This window comes from Salvelinus fontinalis, chromosome 5, assembly GCF_029448725.1.
Source record: "Salvelinus fontinalis isolate EN_2023a chromosome 5, ASM2944872v1, whole genome shotgun sequence".
Taxonomy (NCBI): domain Eukaryota; kingdom Metazoa; phylum Chordata; class Actinopteri; order Salmoniformes; family Salmonidae; genus Salvelinus; species Salvelinus fontinalis.
Window position 1 is genome coordinate 43,997,770 of NC_074669.1, and position 25,023 is coordinate 44,022,792.

General features: G+C 42.3%; 1 protein-coding gene across 5 annotated transcripts in view; it reads right to left on the reverse strand.

The window, feature by feature from the left end:
• LOC129855640 (serine/threonine-protein kinase Nek7) overlaps positions 1-25,023 on the reverse strand; it is a 193,768-nt gene that overhangs the window by 62,299 nt on the left and 106,446 nt on the right. For all 5 annotated transcript variants that reach the window (XM_055923516.1, XM_055923515.1, XM_055923517.1 and 2 more), the window contains one exon: positions 11,800-11,940. In XM_055923516.1, the coding sequence (XP_055779491.1) occupies positions 11,800-11,940 (141 nt within the window). The remainder of the gene's footprint in view (positions 1-11,799; positions 11,941-25,023) is intronic.

Genomic DNA, 25,023 nt, shown 5'->3' on the forward strand with positions numbered 1-25,023 from the left:
GTTTCAAAAAACAAATAAAGCAACACCTCACAACACCTTTCCCCCATGTGACCTACTTGTTGTGTATGTACTGACATGTAGGTGTAACTGATTGAGGCACACACACACGTTTTTAAATGTATGTAAATTGTAAAGTCTTTCGTCTGTAATGTATTTTTTTGTTATGTGTCGGACCCCAGTAAGACTAGCTCTCGCCATTGGCGTCGGCTAATGGGGGATCCTAATAAATCAAATCAAAACCCACTTCAAGTGCCATAGGCTAACCTGGGATTGACTTAGAAATGGTGAACCTCCCTCTCCTCTCTTCTTTCAATCACTCTCTTCTAGGCCTGCATCCAGTATTCCCCCTCTCTTCCTGGTGTGTGTGGTGTGTGGGGTGCGTGAGTGCGTGAGTGAGTAAGTGTGTCAGAGGAAGTGACATGATGTGAAGTAGAGTGAGAAGAAAGGAAGGAGAGAGTTGGCCTGCTGAGCTAGAGACACCTGCCTCAGCACATGCTGTAAACCATCCCTGCTACTGTCCTCTCCTTTGTACAGTAGTGTATAATTATTACTATAAATTATTAATTAATTCATCTCTAAGGACTAATTAATATATATATATTTTTTTTTTTTGAAACTATATTTTTTTTATTGGGGCACAAGTCCGTTATTGGACAAAAATAGTATTCCAAGAAGACCTGACTTAATATAACATTATAAGACAAAAATGTGAATACTAGTAAACAATTGATTTATCAGAAGGTATGAATTATTTGAGAATCAAATAGAGCCCACTTTGTAACAGAATAATTAGACAACACAATGTATTTATACAATCTACATTTAATTACACGAATAAAAATATTTACAAAACAATGACGCTGATCAAGGACAGGTAGGAAATATTATCTTTCATTCTAAGTGAAGACCTCGAGAATATATGAATATTGAAGGACAGTTACACTCTAGCCTGTAATCAAAGTCTATTGTGGCTTCTTGGTTGTTCAGGCCGCATGGCGAGAACAAAAGGGGAAGGCTGTGTGTCCTTTCCCTCGATCTGAGTGTCCTTGTGCTTGTTCTTTTTCTCTGGATTGTGCTCCTTTATGGTGCTCCTTCTTGACTTGTGTTCCTGGTCGCTCTCTCTGATGGCTCTCTTCTTGATGTTGCAGAGGCAATGATCTGGAGTTTCTTCTCCTTTCCTTGAAGAAGGTTCGCTTATGTGTACGGTTCAGGCTTCACTAGCTCTTTAAGTCTTTTTTTGTATTTAACTAGGCAAGTCAGTTATGAACAGATTCTTATTTACAATGACGGCTTACACCGGCCAAACACAGACAACGCTAGGCCAAATTGTGCACCGCCCTATGGTACTACCAATCACGGCCGGTTGTGATACAGCCTGGATGTCTACAGTCCTTACTGAGACTGCTTGTACTTGGGCTCTTCATTCACAATAAGAAATGTAATAAATTGCAGGTATTCTGTCCCGAAAAGTTACTTTCCCTTTCTTATCAGTTACTATTTCTTGCTAAGGCCCCTAAACGGAGGTTCTTCTTCCCTCCTTTGAGAAGCTGTTGAGCCCAGAGGAGGGCAGAGAAGACAATGATAAGAGAGGTTTTGAAATCTATTTGACATATTTGGCAATGTAAACATATATGTTTCCCATGCCAATGAAAACCTTTGCATTTAATTGAGAGGGGGAGCAGTGCTTTTTTAGTCTTGCGAGGTCACATGGTATCCCACCTAGGTGACAAGAGCCATTTTTATGACCCATTGTCTTAGAGCAGGGATGGGCTACTTTGATGGGGGTGCGGCCCCAAAAAGAACAGAACTCATCATGAGGGGCCACAGTGGCTTGTGGGTCTGCGTATCCACATGCAAACACCCCCCTATAATTTCCTGCAATTCTACACATTTTGACATAGGGTGGAGACAAATGTTGCCAGTTTTTAATATGATAACTGATTATCAATGGGCCAACCCCTGTCGGTAATTCGACTATGTTTACTACAAGTTTAGATAGCTGGCCAATCAAACAAAAATATTATGCTGGAATGGGCTAATTGAGCGACTGCTGATGCACAACCAAATTTCAGAATTGCACTTCGTGCATCTATTATACTAACTCTCCCCCCCCCAAACAAATAAATACAATAATTTGAATAAAATTGTATTGGTCCGCGGGTCTACAGTTGCCCATCCCTGTCTTATAGAGAGAGAAGGTCCTTGGAGGCTATAATTGTTCAGCATATGATTCATGATTTGTATTCGGATCCCCATTAGTTGCTGAAGGGTCCACACAAAACGCAGAAAACTAACGGACAGGAACCGCAACACAAATCTAAACTAAGAACACCACGACTATTTCAAAAAATAACAAGAAAAAGACAACTGAAGGGCTCCCAAGCAGCGCAGCGGTCTAAGGCACTACATCTCAGAGCAAGAGGCGTCACTGCAGTCCTTGGTTCGAATCCATGCTGCATCACATCCAGCCGTGATTTGGAGTTCTATAGGACTCACAATTGGCCCAGCGTCATTTTGCCTTGCAAAAGTGTTTTTCCTATTTTGTTGCATTACAACCTGTAATTTAAATACATTTTTATTTGGATTTCATGTAAATGGACATAGGCAAAATAGTCCAAATTTGCAGAGTGAATTTGAAAAAAAGAACTTTTTTTTTTTTTTTTATGGGAAAAAAAGAAAACGGAAAAGTGGTGCGTACATATGTATTCACCCCTTTGCTATGAAGCCCCTATATAAGATTTGGTGCAACCAATTACCTTCCGAAATCACATAATTAGTTAAATAAAGTCCACATGTGTGCAATTTAAGTGTCACATGATCTCAGTATATATACACTGCTCAAAAAAATAAAGGGAACACTTAAACAACACAATGTAACTCCAAGTCAATCACACTTCTGTGAAATCAAACTGTCTACTTAGGAAGCAACACTGATTGACAATAAATTGCACATGCTGTTGTGCAAATGGAATAGACAAAAGGTGGAAATTATAGGCAATTAGCAAGACACCCCCAATAAAGGAGTGGTTCTGCAGGTGGTGACCACAGACCACTTCTCAGTTCCTATGCTTCCTGGCTGATGTTTTGGTCACTTTTGAATGCCGGCGGTGCTCTCACTCTAGTGGTAACATGAGACGGAGTCTACAACCCACACAAGTGGCTCAGGTAGTGCAGCTCATCAGGAGCATGCCCAGGCGTTGTAGGGAGGTCATACAGGCACGTGGAGGCCACACACACTACTGAGCCTCATTTTGACTTGTTTTAAGGACATTACATCAAAGTTAGATCAGCCTGTAGTGTGGTTTCCCACTTTAATTTTGAGTGTGACTCCAAATCCAGACCTCCATGGGTTGATAAATTTGATTTACATTGATCATTTTTGTGTGATTTTTTTGTCAGCACATTCAACAATGTAAAGAAAAAAGTATTTAATAAGAATATTTCATTCATTCAGATCTAGGATGTGTTATTTTAGTGCTCCCTTTATTTTTTGGAGCAGTGTATTCATATTTGTTACTGCTCGACTAAAACAATCTCGGTCGACCAACAGCCTAACAACCAAACAATTAACCAGTTGACTAATTGGGGTCAGTCGTAAAAAAAACGACATTAAATTAAAAACATTGTTTGGCTAATAGTCAGTCAATCAGGCACTTGTGAGTGTCAGTTGGTGTGTGTGTGATGTTGTGCTAAAGCTACTGGCCTGGAAGCTTGGCTTGCTCACTCCTCCCAGGCTTGTGGTTGGGAGGGTAGACAATAAGCCAGTCGTAGCGGATGTAAGCAATGTTCCCACGCTCTCTGGCAGCTTCCATAGCTGGAATAAGTTATTTCCGTTGCTGATGCACAGCTTCACAGAAGTCCTCATTGTGGAAGATGTTGGTTCCTCTCAAATTCTTGGCTCTCTCCAGAACAGCCATCTTGTCATGGAACCTTAGCAACTTGACCACTATCAGCCTGGGTCTTTCACCTGGGCTGGTTTTACATTTTCCAGACCTGTGGGAGCGCTCCACTTCAATCTTCCCATGATCGATCTGCAGCTTACCAGTGACATTTTTCTCACTTTCTCCTCAGACTTATGTGTAGACTCTGGTATGCCATCCACAACCATGTTAGTCCTCCTGAATTGTTCCTCCAGATAATCAATTTTCCCAGTCACTGTTAATAATGACACACAGACAGTGTTGATGTCATCTCGCGTGGACTACAGAAAAAGGCGGGCCGAACTGGCTCCAATTAACATCAACAGGGCTGTAGTGGAGCGGGTTGAGAGTTTAAAGTTCCTTGGTGTCCACATCACCAACAAACTATCATGGTCCAAACACACCAAGATAGTCGTGAAGAGGGCATGACAACACCTTTCCCCCTCAGGAGACTGAAGAGAGAAAAAAATCCACCTTTTTCCAGAAATAAGTCTCACTGTTGCCGCTTGTTATAGACCCCCTCAGCCCCCAGCTGTGCCCTGGACACCATATGTGAATTAATTGCCCCTCATTTATCTTCAAAGTTTATACTGTTAGGTGACCTAAACTGGGATATGCTTAACTCCCCGGCCATCCTACAATCTAAGTTAGATTCCCTCAATCTCACACAAATGATAAAGGAACCTACCAGGTACAACCCTAAATCCGTAAACACGGGCACCCTCATAGATATCATCCTGACCAACCTACCCTCTAAATACACCTCTGCTGTCTTCAATCAGGATCTCTGCGATCACTGCCTGCGTCCGTGGTCAAACAACTACCCTCATCACTGTCAAACGCTCCCTAAAACACTTTAGTGAGCAGGCCTTCCTAATTGACCATGCCCGGGTATCCTGGAAGGATATTGACCTCATTCCGTCAGTAGAAGATGCCTGGTTATTCTATAAAAGTGCTTTCCGCACCATCTTAAATAAGCATGCCCCGTTCAAAAAATGTAGAACTAAGAACAGATAAATCCCTTAGTTCACTCCAGACTTGACCAGCACAAAAACATCCTGTGGCATACTGCATTAGCATCGAATAGCCCCAGCGATATGCAACTTTTCAGGGAAGTTAGGAACAAATATACACAGGTAGTTTGAAAAAGCTAGCCTTTGCTTTCCTAACAGAAATTTGCATCCTGTAGCACAAACTCCAAAAAATTCTGGGACACTGTAAAGTCCATGGAGAATAAGAGCACCTCCTCCCAGCTGCCACTGCACTGAGGCTAGGAATAACACACCACCGTTAAATCTACGATAATCGAGAATTTCAATAAGCATTTTTCTACGACTGGTCATGCTTTCCACCTGGCTACTCCTACCCCGGTCAACAGCTCTGCACCCCCCACAGCAACTTGCCTAAGCATCCCACATTTCTCCTTCACCCAAATAGCAGATCCAGATAGCTGATGTTCTGAGAGCTGCACAATCTGGACACCAACAAATCAGCTGGGCTAGACAATCTGGACCCTCTCTTTCTAAAATTATCCGCCACAATTGTTGCAACCCATATTACTAGCTTGTTCAACCTCTCTTTCATATCATCTGAGATTTCTAAAGATTGGAAAGCTGCGCAGTCATCCCCCTCTTCAAAGGGGGAGACACTCTAGAACAAAACTGTTACAGACCTATATCTATCCTACCCTGCCTTTCTAAAGTCTTCGAAAGCCAAGTTAACAAAATCACTGACCATTTCAAATCCCACCGTACCTTCTCCGCTATGTAATCTGGTTTCCGAGCTGGTCGTGTGTGCACCTCAGCCACGCTCAAGGTCCTAAACGATATCATAACCGCCATCAATAAAAGACAATAGTGTGCAGCTGTCTTCATCGACCTGGCCAAGGCTTTTGACTCTGTCAATCACCATATTCTTATCGGCAGACTCAACGACCTTGGTTTCTCAAATGACTGCCTCGCCTGGTTCACCAACTATTTCTCAGATAGAGTTCAGTGTGTCAAATCGGAGGGCCTGTTGTCCGGACCTCTGGCAGTCTCTATGGGCGTGCCACAGGGTTCAATTCTTGGGCCGACTCTTTTCTCTGTATATATCAATGCAATGATGTCGCTCTTGCTGCTGGTGATTCTCTGATCCACCTCCACGCAGACGACACCATTCTGTATACTTCTGGGGACACTGTGTTAACTAACCTCCAGACGTGCTTCAATGCCATACAACACTCCTTCTGTGGCCTCCAACTGCTCTTAAATGCAACTAAAACTAAAAGCATGCTCTTCAACCGATTGCTGCCCGCACCCGCCCGCCCATCTTGCATCACCACTCTGGACGGTTCGACTTATGTGGACAACTACAAAAACCTAGGTGTCTGGTTACTGTAAACTCTCTACTGTAAACTCTCCTTCCAGACTCACATTAAGCATCTCCAATCCAAAATGAAATCTAGAATCGGCTTCCTATTTCGCAACAAAGCAACTTTCACACATGCTGTCAAACATACCCTCGTAAAACTGACTATCCTACCGATCCTTGACTTCAGCGATGTAATTTACAAAATAGTCTCCAACACTCTACCCAGCAAATTGGATGTAGTCTATCACAGTGCCATCCATTTTGTCACCAAAGCCCCAAATACTACCCACCACTGCGACCTGTATGCTCTCGTTAGCTGGCCCTCGCTACATATTTGTCGCCAAACCCACTGGCTCCAGGTCATCTAAAAGTCTTTGCTAGTTAAAGCCCCGCCTTATCTCAGCTCACCGGTCACGATAGCAGCACCCACCCGTAGCACGCGCTCCAGCAGGTATATTTCACTAGTCATCCACAAAGCAAACTCCTCAATGGCAACCTTTCCTTACAGTTCTCTGCTGCCAATGACTGGAATGAATTGCAAGAACTACTTAATCTGGAGTCTTATATCTCCCTCACTAACTTTAAGCATCAGCTGTCAGAGCAGCTTACCGATCATTGCATCTGTACACAGCCCATCTGTAAAGAGCCCACCCAACTACCTCATCCCCATATTGTTACTTATTTTTTTGCTCCTAAGTATCTCTACTTGCACATTCATCTTCTGCACATCTATCACTACAGTGTTAATTGCTAAATGGTAATTATTTCGCCACTATGACCTATTTATTTCCTTACCTCCCTAATCTTACTATATTTGCACACTATGCATATTGATTTTCTATTGTGTTATTGACTGTACGTTTGTGTATCTCTGTGTTGTTTGTGTCGCACTGCTTTGCCTTATCTTGGCCAGGTCGCAGTTGTAAATGAGAACTTGTTCTCAACTGGCCTACCGGGGTTAACCTCTCTGGGATAGATGGGACGCTTGCGTCCCAACAGCCATGTCAAAATGTAGAGCGCCAAATTCAAAAAAATTATATAAAATTAAACTTGATTAAATCACACATATAAGATATCAAATTAAAGCTACACTCGTTGTGAATCCAGCCAACATGTCAGATTTCAAAAAGGCTTTTCGGCGAAAGCATAAGATGCTATTATCTGATGATAGCCCAATGTAAACAAGAGAGTGTAGCCTATTTCAACCATGCTAGCGCTACTCAAAACGCTAATATAAAATATAAAACATGCATTACCTTTGACGAGATTCTTTTGTTGGCACTCCAATATGTCCCATAAACATCACAAATGGTCCTTTTGTTCGATTAATTCCATCCATATATATCCAAATTGTCCATTTATTTGGCGCCGTTGTACCAGGAAAAACAGCGTTCAATTTGAACAAAATCACGACACAATATCTAAAAAAAATTACCTCTAAACTTTGCCAAAACATTTCAAAGTACTTTTGTAATACAGCTTAAGGTATTTGTAAACGTTAATAATCGATCAAATTGAAGACAGGTCAATCTGTTTTCAATACAGGATATCAACAAACTCACGGAACATTTCACGTCTTGCCCAAATCTCAAACATAAACAAACGACGTCCCTCCACTTCCGGGTCAATATCTTGTTCACCTCACTAAGAAAAAACCTTAACCATTTTCCATACAATGGCGACATCCAGTGGAAGCAGTAGAAACTGCGCATTTACTGATTAGAATTCTGGTTTGCCCAAAACAATCCATTGAACATAGAGGAACTTAACAATAAAAAAGTTAGTCCTCAGGGTTTTGACTGCTATATAAGTTCTGTTATACTTACAGATATGATTCAAACAGTTTTAGAAACTTCAGAGTGTTTTCTATCCAAATCTACTAATTATATGCATATCTTATATTCTGGGGATGAGTAGCACGAAGTTGAAATTGCGCACGCTATTTTTCCCTAAGTGAAAATTCTGCACCCTATCATCAAGAAGTTAAAAAAAAAGGTGGAAAAAAATGTATAAATAAAAGATTTGGCATGGGTCCCCAGTTCCTCAAAAAGTTCTACAGCTGAACAATCGAGAGCGTCCTGACCGGTTGCATGACCGCCTCGTATGGCAACTGCTCGGCATCTGACCGTAAGGCGCTACAGAGGGCAGTGCGTACAGCCCAGTGCATCACTGGGGCTAAGCTTCCTGCCATCCAGGACTTATACACTAGGCGGTGTCAGAGGAAGGCCCAAACAATTGTCAAAGACTCCAGTCACCCAAGTCATAGACTGTTCTTTCTGCACCTGCACGGCAAGCGGTTCGGGAGCGCCAAGTCTAGGACAAAAAGACTCCTTAAACAGCTTCTACCCCCAAGACTGCTGAACACCTAATCAAATGGCTACCCGGACTATTTACATTGACCCCCCCCTTTGCTCCTACTCACTGTTTATTATCTATGCATAGTCACTTTACCCCTACCTACATGTACAAATTACCTTGACGAACCTGTACCCCCGCACATTGACTCGGTACCAGTACCCCCTGTATATAGCCTCATTTTTGTATATTATTATGTTACTTTTAATTTTTTTAAATGTAACTTTCGTTAATTTAGTAAATATTTTCTTAACTCTTTCTTGAACTGCATTGTTGGTTAAGGGATGGTAAGTAAGCATTTCACGATAAGGTCTTATACCTGTTGTATTCGGCTCATGTGACAAATAAAATTTGATAGCTAGCTGTATTGAGAATCACAAGCGTGGTTCTCAGTAAAGTGAACCCATTGACCTCATCTTGTGATGTTGCTGAGACGAGGGGGTAAATTGTGGTGGGTTGACTTCCTTTAGAAAGCGCTGTCTGAACACACACGACGCGAATCAGCATAAAGAGGAATTCTATATTTTTAGAGCCATAATGCACCTTAAAAACATAGAAATGTGTGTTCAACCATTTACTTCAGGTGACATGATGGTGGAAACTACTGTATGTGTCACTAGAGTGTGGCAAGCACTCCCATGTTATAAAGGAATAATCCGAAGACACTAGTTTCCTACTTTCTGAGCCAACTTTCTACAGTCTAGAGATGAAATCTGGAAATGAAGACTGTCACACCACCACCAGACATGAACACTGACAGTTGAATCTAGTTAGACGAGTCGGTCTTCCAGCACTCTGTTTAACACATACATATTTTAATAAAGCATTTCAATAATGCAGTACACCCAAATAAAGACACGGTTAAATATTAAATACAGAGATAGTAGAGAGTAGTGTTGTCAAGACACAAACATTTTACTAACAATACAATACCAGGCCAAGTATCACGATAACCAAGTAGTATTGTTTGTTCACAACACCTGGAGGAGAAGGAGAAATGTACTGTTTGTGTAGTTTCCTTGTCCTCTTCGCCCTATACCCCGAACACTTGTTCCCGTTTTATAAATGTAATGCGCATGTGCTATGCAAAAAACCTGTAACTGATATTCACAATTCAACTCAATACAACACATATTGAATTAACTTCACACTGTTCACTGTAAAATAGAATAATGCATAGAAATGCTGATTTGCTCAAATTTGCAGAGGCCGTGATTTGGCTGGAGGAATATACATGCATTATGATCTGCATGTCATTGTGGCAGTAAGGGGAAAACACTGCATGAAACCCTCTTTACACTTCAGTTAACATAGAGAAGAATCTCCCTCCCTCAAACTTCTCCCAACTTTAAAAGGATTAGGCACCAAACAGAATTTAAGGAACACCAGAAAGCGGTAGATTTTTTTTATATAGCTTAGGCTTACATTAGGCTTATATAAATCCTACCTTTGCAGACCATTTTACTTTACTCGTGTCAATCTAATTTGCCTAGAGCTAATAGGTTGTTAGCTAGCTCGGTAACATGAATGAACAACAGGATTAGTTTATAATGGCCTGCGACAGGCCTCCCGGGTGGCGCAGTGGTCTAAGGCACTGCTTCGCAATGCTAGCTGTGCCACCAGAGACTCTGGGTTCGAGCCCAGGCTCTGTCGCAGCCGGCCGCGACCGGGGAGGTCCATGGGGCGACGCACAATTGGCCTAGCGTCATCCGAGTTAGGGAGGGTTTGGCCGGTAGGTATATCCTTGTCTCATCGCGCACTAGCGACTCCTGTTGCGGGCCGAGGGCAGTGCACGCTGACCAGGTTGCTAGGTGTACGGTGTTTCCTTCGACACATTGGAGCGGCTGGCTTCCGGGTTGGATGCAAGCAGTGCGGCTTGGTTGGGTTGTGTTTCGGAGGACGCATGGCTTTCGACCTTCGTCTCTCCCGAGCCCATATGGGAGTTGTAGCGATGAGACAAGACAGTAACTACTAACAATTGGATACCACGAAATTGGGGTGAAAAAGGGGGTCAAAAAAAATAAAAAATGTAAAATGGCCTGCGACATGGTTTGTGAAATTTTAAAAAGGTAACTCTGGTAATATGGGTCATTTTTCTAACCTTTTGGGCTAGACACGCCGTTTTCTTTGCTGTAAAGCTGCAAACATGCCTGTCGCCAAGTTGTCATTCCATTTTCCTCTGTGACTAGCGAACATGCAATTGCAAAGCCTACTCAGACTGGCCTGTGCTCTTGGTTATACCAGGCGATGAAATTATACAATGTATCAACTTTGCTCGCTCTGCACACTGCTCTAATGTAAAACATTTACAAATGTAACAACAGAAGACATCAGGGTCTGCAACCCCGCTCGCCATCATGGCTAAATTATATTTTAAAAACTGATGGAGGAATAGATGCAAAGGAAGAGCAGATGGAGAGACATGCAGGTGAGTGATGGCTGGAAAGAGATATCGGCTGGCTGATCACAGATGCTCTACATGAGATACGCATGAAAGTGAAGTGGACATTATTGGACCGGTATATCGTGTATACACTAGTAGAGAGTAATAATCACAAAGCAGGACAAAAGTATATTTCCTAAAGAAAATGTGTGTACTTGTTAGCTTGTCTTAAAGTATTTATGGTTGTAAAATAAGTTGCAGCAGTGTTAATGACTGCAGTAGTAACGGTAGTGACTGGTTATAGTTGAAAAAGTAGGTAGATGGAAATATTGATCGATTGAGTGATTGATTGATCAGATAGCCTGAACATGTGAAAGTTAGTTTGGTGTCTCTAGTTCAAGAGTTACCATTACTGTTGGTGGATTATTTTGTGCTAATTATTTTATGCCCCCAAAATGTTTTAAACGGTTAAAGCACTAGGGCGAGTGGAAGAAGGCAAATTATAATAATACAAGTATGTGACATTTCTAGAGTGGTCTTGCTTTCAGGAAGTACACTAATAAATTTGAAGTTAGTCAGCTAACTTTGATAAACATTCAGATATAGATATTGACTTAAGTCGGTTATACAATTTAAAATCATTCTTTCTCTATGAACTAGAAAATATGAAGTAGTTTGAGAATATATGTAGGAAAATTGGGGACATCATACCCCTGAAATGTGTCCTTGGGTATCTTGAAAGGTGGGGGGAAAATGATGATGTGTGCTGTGTGTGTGCGCCTCTCTCACCTGAACCTTCTTGAGGGCCATGGAGGTGTTGTCCATCAGGTACCTGGCCCGGTACACCTCACTGAACTGGCCCCGCCCAATCTTCTTCTCAATCTGGAAGTTAGCCAGAGAGTTGTGGCCCATGTCCGGCTGAAGCGGCTTCTGCAAGGCCGACACAGACAACACACAGTCACACACACACACACACACACACACACGTAGGCCTACACCCCTGATGCTTTCTCTTGCAGTTATGATTTGAGTTTTACAGCATGTTGAACATGGAATCGTTTACAATAGATTGTGTGATAAAGCAGAATCCATCTTATCTCCTAGTTTTTCTACTGAACGTTGCATTTCCTGTCCAGAAAAACAACATTGAACTTAGTGATTATTTATGCATATTTACAGTTAAAGGGATAATTCAGGATTTGGCAATGAGGCCTTTTATCTACTTCCCCCAGCATCAGATGTGGATACCATTTCTATGTCTCTGCGTGCAGAGATGGAAGTTGCTAACTAGCGCTAGTGAATTGCTAACTAGCGTTAGCACAATGACTGGAAGTCTATGGGTATCTGCCAGCAGCTTTTGCCCATCTGATATATACTGAAAAAAAACATAAACGCAGCATGTAAAGTGCTGATCCCATGTATCATGAGCTGAAATAAAAGTTCCTGAAATGTATCTCAAATTTTGTGCACAAATTTGTTTGCATCCCTATTAATGAGCATTTCTCCTTTTCCAAGATAATCTATCCACCTGACAGGTGTGGCATATCAAGAAGCCGATTAAACGGCATGATCATTACACAGGTGCATCTTTTGATGCTGACAATACAAGGCCACTCGAAAATGTGCAGTTTTCAACGTTGTTTGAGAGAATTTGGCAGTACGTCCAACCGGCCTCACAAGGTTTCTGTACCAAATATTAAGTTCTGCTTTTCTGATGTATCAAATACTTATGTCATGCAACAAAATGCAAATTAATTACTTAAAAATCATACAATGTGATTTTCTGGATTTTTGTTTTAGATTCCGTCTCTCACAGTTGAAATGTACCTATGATAAAAAAAATACAGACCTCTACATGCTTTGTAAGTAGGAAAACCTGCAAAATCGGCAGTGTTTCAAATACTTGTTCTCCCCACTGTATATGTGTATTGATATAGTGAAAAGTTTAGTATTTGGTCCCATATTCCTAGAACACAATGATTACATCAAGCTTGTGACTCTGGAAACATGTTGAATGCATTGGCTGTTTGTTTTGGTTGTGTTTCAGATGATTTTGTGCCCAATTGAAATGATTGGTACATTTATTCTGCCATTTTGGAGTCACTTTTATTGAAAATAAGACTATAATATGAATCTAAACACTTCTACATTAATGTGGATGCAACCATGATTACGGATAGTCCTGAATGAATTGGGAATAATGACGAGTGAGAAAGTTAGACGCACAAATATCATACCCCTCACCATTACAATAACAGGGGAAGTTATCATTTTTTGAGGGGTATGATATTTACAGTACACCTCTAACTTTCTCACTCATCATTATTCACAATTCATTCAGGATTAACCCCTCCCTCTGCAACTGGATTCAGGACTTCCTGACGGGCCGGCCCCAGGTGGTGAGGGTAGGCAACAACACCTCTGCCATGCTGACCCTCAACAAGGGGGGCCCTCAGGGGTGTGTGCTTAGTCCCCTCCTGTACTCTCTGTTCACCCACTGCGTGGCCCCACACGACTCCAACACCATTGTCAAGTTTGTTGACGACACAATGGTGGTATATATGATCACCGACGGCGATGAGTCAGCCTTCAGAAAGGAGGTCAGATACTTAGCAGTGTGTTGCCAGGACAACAACCTCTCCCTCAACATCAGTAAGACCAAGGAGCTGATCGTGGACTATAGGAGAAAGAGGGGAGAGCACACCCCCATCCACATCAACAGGGCTGTTGTTGAGCAGGTCGAGAGCTTCAAGTTCCTTGGCGTCCACATCACCAACAAACTAATATGGTCCAAAACAGGAGGCTGAAAAGATTTGGCCTGGGCCCTTGGATGCTCAAAAATTTACACAACTGCACCTTCGAGAGCATATTGACTGGCTGCATCACTGTTTGGTCTGGAAAATGCACCGCCCTTGACAGCAAAGCGCTACAGAGCTTGGTGCGTACAGCCCAGTACATCACTTGGTCCAAGCTCCCTGCCATCCAGGACGTCTATATCAGGCGGTGTCAGAGAAAGGCCCGAAAAATTGCCAAAAACTCCAGCCACCCAAGCCATAGACGCTTCACTCTGCTACCGTCCAGCAAACAGTACAGGAGCATCAGCTCTCGGACCGCTCCAAGCCATAGTTTCTACCCCCAAGCCATAAGACTGCTAAATAGTCAATGAATGGTACCCAATCTATCTGCACTGACTATATCTTGCACTGACCCTACGCACACTCACTAGACTATATAGATACTCTACATTAACACTCCCACACAGATGCACACAACACACACCCTGACACAACACAAACACACTTTCATACACATTTGTACACTCATTTGCTGCTGCTACTTTATTTTGCTCGTATTATCATCTATCCTGATGCCTAGTCAATTTATCCTGCCTTCATGTACATACAGTATCTAATATATAATAAAGATATATAAATAAAATGTAATTCCTCATGTGTTTATATATATACATATCTATATATATATATACATTTTACTCTTCATCGTTGGGCAGGGCTTGTAAAGCAAGCATTTCCCGGTAAGTCTACACAAGTTGTATTCGGCGCATGTGACAAATTCAATTTGATTTGAGCATGCTAGCAGATAGCGCATTGACTGGAAGTCTGTGGGTAACACTAGTTAGCATTGGCTCAGGAAAATGTCTCTAACTTCCTTCATCCTGGACACAGAGACATCAAAATGGTATAAACGAGTTCATCTGACTCAAAATCCCAAAGTATCCCTTTAACAGAGAAAAAATTTGACTCTTCCTGAACCACTAAATCTTATTAGGTCATTATTATGTCCAACGAGGACAATAATTTGAGTGTGTGTCTGTGCTGTAGTCTGCCATGGCACATCACAGTTAACATGACGCTGCTGCACTTGAGGTGACTTATGTTGGACCAGTCAGCTAGCGACAAACCCCCCCCCCCACAGTGCCCTCCTCTTCCAAGGGATGCATGTGGCGCCCTGAAACTCGGCTCGCCAGTGAATGTCTAAAATTAAAAAGCTAAGAAAACAGGCTGGAATGAGCCTTGGGGTTGTGATGTGTGAAAACACACAGAGCAGAATGTGACCTTTGCAGCCATTTTGTAAACGTGTCTGTTGGTGTGGTGGAGGGAGAAAAGAGGCGACAGATATCACAATGCCACATGTCACCGGTGCCTGGCCCCGACCACGACCCGGGGACACCCTCACAGGCAGGCAGACTCTGGGAAGGAGGAGGAGGAGGGTGAGAGCACAGTGTCATGATGGAGGGAGGGAAGGAGCAGCTTTAGATGTGTTCACTTCAGATTCGTTTCACAATTAAACAAAGTCTGCATGAACAGAACACAGACCTGCGGCAACGACAGAAGAGGTTCCTAGGACAGCACACACACTAGGGCTGGGCTGGTGAGCGATGTCTAATATTAAAGAAGTCTTGCGGTATTGCTTGCCTGAGGTAGAGTACCTTATGATAAACTGAAGACCACACTATCTACCAAGAGAGTTCTCATCTATATTATTCGTAGCTGTCTATTTACCACCACAGATCGATGCTGGCACTAAGGCCACACTCAAACAACTCTATAAGCCCATAAGCAAACAAGAAAATGCTCACCTAGAAGCGGCGCGCCTAGTGGCCGAGGACTTTAATGCAGACAAACTTAAATTAGTTTTCCCACATTTTTACCAGCATGTCACATGTGCAACCAGAGAAAAAAAATGAATCTCTACACCACCTTTACTCCACACACAGAGATGCATACAAAGCTCTCCCCCACCCTCCATTTGGCAAATCTGACCATAATTCTATACTCCTGATTCCTGCTTACAAGCTACAGGACAGTTTTGCGTGCACATAATGGAATACGTTCCGGGATTCATCCAATGGCATTGAGGAGTATACCACCTCAGTCACCGGCTTCATCAATAAGTACATCGACGACGTCATCCCCATACTGACCGTACGTACATATCCCAACCAGAAGCCATGGATGACAGGCAACATCCGCATCTATCATAGCACAAGAATTTCGCTACACTCACATTAACTTCTCTAGGGTACGTGAGACGGTAGCGTCCCACCTCTTCAACAGCCAGTGAAACTGCTGGGCGCCAAATTCATATACAGAAATACTCATTATAAAAATTCAGAAAACAAAACATATTTTACATAGGTTTAAAGATTAACATCTAGTGAATCCAACCACTGTGTCAGATTTAAAAAATGCTTTACGGCGAAAGCATACCTTATGATTATTTAAGAACATAGCCCAGCAGACAAATCATTACAAACAGTAACCAGCCAAGTAGAAGAGATACACAAGTCAGAAATAGAGATAAAATGAATCACTTACCTTTGATGATCTTCATATGGTTGCACTCAGCAGACATTCATTTACTCAAATGTTCCTTTTGTTCGATAAAGTCTCTTTATATCCAAAAACCTCTGTTTTGTTTGCGCGTTTTCTTCAGTAATCCACAGGCTCAAACGCAGTCAAAACAGGCAGACAAAAAATCCAAATTGTATCCGTAAAGTTCATAGAAACATGTCAAACGATGTTTATATTCAATCCTCAGGTTGTTTTTAGCCTAAATAGTCAATAATATTTCAACCGGACAATAACGTCGTCAATATAAAAGGTAAACAAGAAAGGCACTCTCTCAGTCGTGCGCATGAAAAAGCTCTGTAACACTTTAGGGTCCACTCATTTCAGACTGCTCTTACTTCCTAATTTTTCAGAATACAAGCCTGAAACAATTTCTAAAGACTGTTGACATCTAGTGGAAGGCATAGGAACTGCAATTTGAGTCCTAAGCCAATGGATACTGTAATGGCATTGAATAGAAAACTACAAACACAAAACTACTTCCTGGATGGATTTTTCTCAGGTTTTCGCCTGCCAAATCAGTTCTGTTATACTCACAGACACTATTTTAACAGTTTTGGAAACTTTAGAGTGTTTGCTATCCAAATCTACCAATTATATGCATATCATATCTTCAGTGTTTTTTTTAGTTTTTATTTTACTTGCTGTGTTGTACTCACTTCGCCTCCATGGCCTTTTTATATTTTTATTTATTTATACATATATCTGTTTGCCTTCACCCCCCTTATCTCACCTCACTTGCTCACATTGTATATACTGTAGACTTATTTTTTTCACTGTATTATTGACTATATGTTTGTTTTTACTCCATGTGTAACTATGTGTTGTTGTATGTGTCGAACTGCTTTGCTTTATCTTGGCCAGGTCGCAATTGTAAATGAGAACGTGTTCTCAATTTGCCTACCTGGTTAAATAAAGGTTAAATAAATAAAAAATAAATAAATGGGCCCGAGTAGCAGGCAGTTTAATTTGGGCATACTTTTCAACCAAAATTCCAAATGCTGCCCCCTACCCTAGAGAAGTTAACATCTGCTAACCATGTGTACGTGACCAATATCATTTGATGTGATTAGAGCTCAAGGCTAGAGCTGTAGCTTTCAAGGAGTGGGACACTAATCCGGACGCCTATAAGAAATCAAACGTTGCCCTCAGACAAACCATCAAATGAGCAAAGCGTCAATACAGGATTAAGATTGAATCATACTACACCAGCTCTGACGCTCGTCGGATATGGCAGGGCTTGAAAACTATTACGGACTACAAAGGGAAAGCCAGACCCAAGCTTCCCAGTGACGCGAGCCTATCAGACGAGCAAAATGCCTTTAATGCTCGCTTCGAGGCAAGCAACACTGAAGCATGCACGAGAGCACCAGCTGTTCTGGATGACTGTGTGATATCGCTCTAGGTAGCCGATGTGAGCAAGACCTTTAAACAGGTAAACATTCACAAAGCCGCGGGGGTAGATGGATTACCAGGACTGGTTCTCAAAGCATGGGCGGACCAACTGGCAAGTGTCTTCACTGACATTTTCAACCTCTCCCTGACTGAGTCTGTATTACCTACATGTTTCAAACAGACCACCATCGTCCCTGCGGCCAAGGAAGCGAAGGTAACCTGCCTAAATGATTACCACCCCGTAGCACTCACGTCAGTAGCCATGAAGTGCTTTGAAAGGCTGGTCATGGCTCACATCAACAGCATCCTCCCGGATACCCTAGACCCACTCCAAATCGCATACCGCCCCAACAGATCCACAGATGACACAATCTCAATCGCACTCCACATTGCCCTTTCCCACCTGGACAAAAGGAACTATGTGAGAACGCTGTTAACTTCTTTGGGAAAGGGGGGCAGTATTGAGTAGCTTGGATGAATAAGGTGCCCAGAGTAAACTGCTTGTTACCCAGACCTAGAAGCTATGATATGCATATAAGTAGTAGATTTGGATAGAAAACTCTAAAGTTTCCAAATCTGTTAAAATAATGTCTGTGATGATAACAGAACTCATATGGCAGGCAAAGACCTGAGACAAATCCAACCAGGAAGTGGGAAATCTGAGGTTTGTAGTTTCCTTTAAGTGATTGCCTATCCAATATGCTGTGTCTATGGGGCCAGATTGCACTTCCCAGGGCTTCCAGCAGATGGCAACAGTCTTCAGAAAGTTGTTTGAGGCTTCTATTGTGGAAGGGGGTCGAATAAGAGCTGTTTCAACAAGTGGACTAGGCTGAGGCCAATGCGTTGTTTCCCGCCGTTCCTTCTTTTTCCTCTGTAATGAATACGCTAATGTCCGGTTGGAATATTATTGAAGATTAATTATAAAAAGACCATAAGGATTGATTGTAAACATCGTTATACATGTTTCTACAAACTGTAATGGATCTCTTGACTTTGTCTGGATTTTGCGCTCGCGCATTGTGCCTTTGGAATAGTGAACTAAACGCGCGAACAAAGCGGAGGTATTTGGACATAAATATGGACGTAATCGAACAAAACGAACATGTCTTGTGGAAGTGGGAGTCCTGGGAGTGCATTCCGATGAAGATCAGCAAAGGTAAGACAAGATGTATAATGCTATTTTTGACTTTTGTTGACTCCACAATTTGGCGGGTAACTGTATGGCTTGCTTTGGTGACTGAACGCTGTACTCAGATTATTAATATTGTGCTTTGCCGTAAAGCTTTTTTGAAATCTGACACAGCGGTTGCATTAAGAACAAGTTTATCTTTAATTTCATGTAAAACATGTATCTTTCATAAAAGTTTATGATGAGTATTTCTGTTATTTGATGTGGCTCTGCAACTTCTCCAGATGTTTTGGAGGCATTTCTGAACATGGCGCCAATGTAAACTGAGGTTTTTGGATATAAATATGAACTTTATCGAACAAGACATATATATTGTGTAACATGAAGTCCTATGAGTGTCATCTGATGAAGATCATCAAAGGTTAGTGATTCCTTTTATCTATATTTCTGCTTTTTGTGACTCCCTCTTTAACTGGAAAAATGGCTGTTATTTTTCTGTGATTTGGCGGTGACCTAACATAATTGTTTGTGGTGCTTTCGCTGTAAAGCCTTTTTGAAAATCGGACACTGCAGTGGGATTAACAACAATATTACCTTTAAAATGGTAAAAGATACTTGTATGTTTGAGGAATTTTAATTATGAGATTTCTGTTTTGAATTTGGCACCCTGCAATTTCACTGGCTGTTGGCGAGGTGGGACGCTAGCGTCCCGAACGATCCCAGGGAGGTTAATTGACTACAGCACAGCTCAGCGTTCAACACCATAGTGCCCACGAAGCTTATCACTAAGCTAAGGACCCTGGGACTAAACACCTCTCTCTGCAACTGGATCCTGGACTTCCTGACAGGCCACCCCCAGGTGGTAAGGGTAGGCAACAACCCCTACCACCTGGGCCCCTCAGGGGTGTGTACTTTGTTCACTCTTGTACTCCCTGTTCACCCATGACTGCGTGACCAAACACGACTTCAACACCATCATTAAGTTTGCTGATGACACAACAGTGGTAGGCCTGATCACCGACAACGATGAGACAGCCTATAGGGAGGTCAGAGAACTGGCAGTGTGGTGCTAGGACAACATGTCCCTCAATGTGAGCAAGACAAAGGAGCTGATCTTGGACTACAGGAAAAGGCGGGCCGAACAGGCCCCCATTATCAACGAGGCTGTAGTGGAGTGGGTCAAGAGTTTCAAGTTCCATGGTGTCCACATCACCAACGATCTATCATGGTCCAAACACACCAATACAGTGAAGAGGGCACGACAACACCTTTCCCAACCTCAGGAGACTGAAAAGATTTGGCATGGAGTCCCCAGATCCTCAAAAAGTTATTCAGCTGCACCATCGAGAACATCCTGACCGGTTGCATCACCGCCTGGTAGGGCAACTGCTCAGCATCTGACCGTAAGGCAATACAGACGGTAGTGCGTACGGCCCAGTACATCACTGGGGCCAAGCTTCCTGCAATCCAGGACCTATATAATAGGCGGTGTCAGAGGAAAGCATAAAATTGTCAGAGACTCCAGTCACCCAAGTCATGAACTGTTTTCTCTGCTACCGCACGGCAAGCGGTACCGGAGCGCCAAGTGTAGGACCAAAAGGCTCATTAAAAGCTTCTACCCCTAAGCCATAAGACTGCTGAACAATTAATCAAATGGCCACCAGACTATTACATTGACCCATTTGTTTTGTACTCTGTTGCTACTCGTTGTTTATTATCTTATGCATAGTCACTACACCCCTACCTACATGTACAAATTACCTCTAACCTGTACACTGACTCGGTACCCCTTGCATATAGCCTCGTTATTGTTATGTTACTTTAGTTTATTTGGTAAATATTTTCTTCACCAACAGTGCAGTTCAAGAAGAGTTAAGGGCTTGTAAGTAAGCATTTCGCGGTAAGGTCTACACTTGTGTTCCGCGCATGTGACAAATAAAGTTTGATTTGGCCAAAATAATATGAGACAATATTGTTCATTTTTTGACAGTATTTTGTGTTTTTGAATAAAAGTTTAAAATTTGCTTTATGAGTTGTGCATGACCCTAGGCTGGCAACACATAAATGCCAAATCATTTTGCTCGGCCTCCGACCGCAAGGCACTACAGAGTAGAGGTCGACCGATTATGATTTTTCAGCGCCGATACCGATTATTGGAGGACAAAAAAAAGCCAATACCGATTAAAAATATATATATATATATATATATATATATATATCACACACACACATTTTTGTAATAATGACAATTGCAACAATACTGAATGAACAATGAACACTTTTATTTTAACTTAATATAATACATAAATAAAATCTATTTAGTCTCAAATAACATGAGAACATATGTTAAAACGAACCACCAGCTTTCATGGGTCTTCAATATTCCCAGGTAAGAAGTTTTAGGTTGTAGTGCAGAAAGCAGAGCTTGTCTGCATGGTCCCCTGTCAGTCTGCTCCTCCGCGAAACACAGACCTTATTTGAAGTAGATCAAGACATTCTCTATGGAAGACATGAACGGTAAAATAACAAAGGAACCCCTTTCAAGTTCAGCCGCAAGTTATAACAGGAATTATAACGCGTCGACTATTTCTCTCTAAACCATATACCTTTGACTAATCCGGAAACTATCCCCTCGAAAACAAAACGTTTATTCCGTTCCGTATTTTATCTAATGGGTGGCACCCATGAGTCTAAATATTCCTGTTACATTGCACATTTGTGGCCTGCTGGAGGTCATTTTGCAGGGCGCTGGCAGTGCACCTCCTTGCACAAAGGCGGAGGTAGCGGTCCTGCTGCTGGGTTGCTGCCCTCCTACGGCCTCCTCCACGTCTCCTGATGTACTGGCCTGTCTCCTGGTAGCGCCTCCATGCTCTGGACACTACGCTGACAGACACAGCAAACCTTTTTGCCACAGCTCGCATTGACGTGCCATCCTGGATGAACTGCACTACCTGAGCCACTTGTTTGGGTTGTAGACTCCGTCTCATGCTACCACTAGAGTGAGAGCACCGCCAGCATTCAAAAGTGACCAAAACATCAACCAGGAAGTATAGGAACTGAGAAGTGGTCTGTGGTCACCACCTGCAGAATCACTCCTTTTTTGGGGGTGTCTTGCTAATTGCCTATAATTTCCACCTTTTGTCTATTCCATTTGCACAACAGCATGTGAAATTTATTGTCAATCAGTGTTGCTTCCTAAGTGGACAGTTTGATTTCACAGAAGTGTGATTGACTTGGAGTTACATTGTGTTGTTTAAGTGTTCCCTTTATTTTTTTGAGCAATGTATTATTCATCACCACAAATTATATTGAGCAATAAAAGCCCAACTTGTGGTCTTCTTAAATTAAACTAGTTTGAGAGTATGGAGCACAATACCGTGGAGGAGATTAGAAGGTAGAAACTCCATCAAACTTGTATTCCACGGGCTGGGATCCGCACTATGCAGCTGTTGCAAGAGCAAATTTTTCACTGGTTGTCCACTGGTTCGCAAAAACAATGATTTATAGGCAGCTTAAACTTCTTCAATTCAACCATTACTGGGTTAAAATAAACATCTGCATTTGTGAACAGCCATCCACAACAACCACGATTCACATCAATGCGCTATGTACAGTTGGAAGTCAGAAATGTACATACACCTTGGCCAAATACATTTAAACTCAGTTTTTCACAATTCCTGACATTTAATCCTCGTAAAAATTCCCTGTCTTAGGTCAGTTAGGATCACCACTTTATTTTAAGAATGTGAAATGTCAGAATAATAGTAGAGAGAATGATTTATTTCAGCTTTTATTTCTTTCATCACATTCCCAGTGGGTGAGAAGTTTACATACACTCAATTAGTATTTGCCTAATTGCCTTTAAATTGTTTAACTTGGGTCAAACGTTTTGGGTAGCCTTCCACAAGCTTCCCACAATAAGTTGGGTGAATTTTGGCCCGTTCCTCCTGACAGAGCTGGTGTAACTGAGTCAGGGTTTGTAGGCCTCCTTGCTCGCACATGCTTTTCCTGCAGCAAAGCACCCCCACAACATGATGCTGCCACCCCTGTCCTTCACGGTTGAGATGTTGTTCTTCAGCTTGCAAGCATCCCACTTTTTCTTCCAAACATAACGATGGTCATTATGGCCAAACAGTTCTATTTTTGTTTCATTAGACCAGATGACATTTCTCCAAAAAGTACGATATACAGTGGGGAGAACAAGTATTTGATACACTGCCGATTTTGCAGGTTTTCCTACTTACAAAGTATGTAGAGGTCTGTATTTTTTATCATAGGTACACTTCAACTGTGAGAGACGGAATCTAAAACAAAAATCCAGAAAATTGCATTATGATTTAAGTAATTCATTTGCATTTTATTGCATGACATAAGTATTTGATACATCAGAGAAGCAGAACTTAATATTTGGTACAGAAACCTTTGTTTGCACTTACAGAGATCATATGTTTCCTGTAGTTCTTGTCCAGGTTTGCACACACTGCAGCAGGGATTTTGGCCCACTCCTCCATACAGACCTTCTCCAGATCCTTCAGGTTTCGGGGCTGTCGCTGGGCAATACGGACTTTCAGCTCCCTCCAAAGATTTTCTATTGGGTTCAGGTCTGGAGACTGGCTAGGCCACTCCAGGACCTTGAGATGCTTCTTAAGGAGCCACTCCTTAGTTGCCCTGGCTGTGTGTTTCGGGTCGTTGTCATGCTGGAAGACCCAGCCACGACCCATCTTCAATGCTCTTACTGAGGGAAGGAGGTTGTTGACCAAGATCTCGCGATACATGGCCCCATCCATCCTCCCCTCAATACGGTGCAGTCGTCCTGTTTTCTGCAGAAAAGCATCCCCAAAGAATGATGTTTCCACCTCCATGCCTCACGGTTGGGGTGGTGTTTTTGGGGTTGTACTCATCCTTCTTCTTCCTCCAAACACGGCGAGTGGAGTTTAAACCAAAAAGCTCTATTTTTGTCTCATCAGACCACATGACCTTCTCCCATTCCTCCTCTGGATTATCCAGATGGTCATTGGCAAACTTCAGACGGGCCTGGACAAGCGCTGGCTTGAGCAGGGGGACCTTGTGTGCGCTGCAGGATTTTAATCCATGACGGCGTAGTGTGTTACTAATGGTTTTCTTTGAGACTGTGGTCCTAGCTCTCTTCAGGTCATTGACCAGGTCCTGCCGTGTAGTTCTGGGCTGATCCCTCACCTTCCTCATGATCATTGATGCTCCACGGGGTGAGTTCTTGCATGGAGCCCCAGACCGAGGGTGATTGACCGTCATCTTGAACTTCTTCCATTTTCTAATAATTGCGCCAACAGTTGTTGCCTTCTCACCAAGCTGCTTGCCTATTGTCCTGTAACCCATCCCAGCCTTGTGCAGGTCTACAATTTTATCCCTGATGTCCTTACACAGCTCTCTGGTCTTGGCCATTGTGGAGAGGTTGGAGTCTGTTTGATTGAGTGTGTGGACAGTTGTCTTTTATACAGGTAACGAGTTCAAACGTGCAGTTAATACAGGTAATGAGTGGAGAACAGGAGGGCTTCTTAAAGAAAAACTAACAGGTCTGTGAGAGCCGGAATTCTTACTGGTTGGTAGGTTTTCAAATACTTATGTCATGCAATAAAATGCAAATTAATTACTTAAAAATCATACAATGTGATTTTATGGATTCTTGTTTTAGATTCCGTCTCTCACAGTTGAAGTGTACCTATGATAAAAAAATACAGACCTCTACATACTTTGTAAGTAGGAAAACCTGCAAAATCGGCAGTGTATCAAATACTTGTTCTCCCCACTGTATGTGCAGTTGCAAACTGTAGTCAGGCTTTTTTTTGGGTGGTTTTGGAGCAGTGGTTTCTTCCTTACTGAGCGGCCTTTATTAAGGCTATGTCGATATAGGACTCGCTTTACTGTGGATATAGATACTTTTGTACCTGTTTCTTCCTCCAGCATCTTCACAGGGTCCTTTGCTGTTATTCTGGGATTGATTTGCACTTCTAGCACCAAAGTGCGTTCATCTCTAGGAGCCCGAACGAGCCTCCTTCCTGAGCGGTATGACGGCTGTGTGGGTCCATGGTGTTTATACTTGCGTACTATTGTTTGTACAGATGAACGTGGTACCTTCAG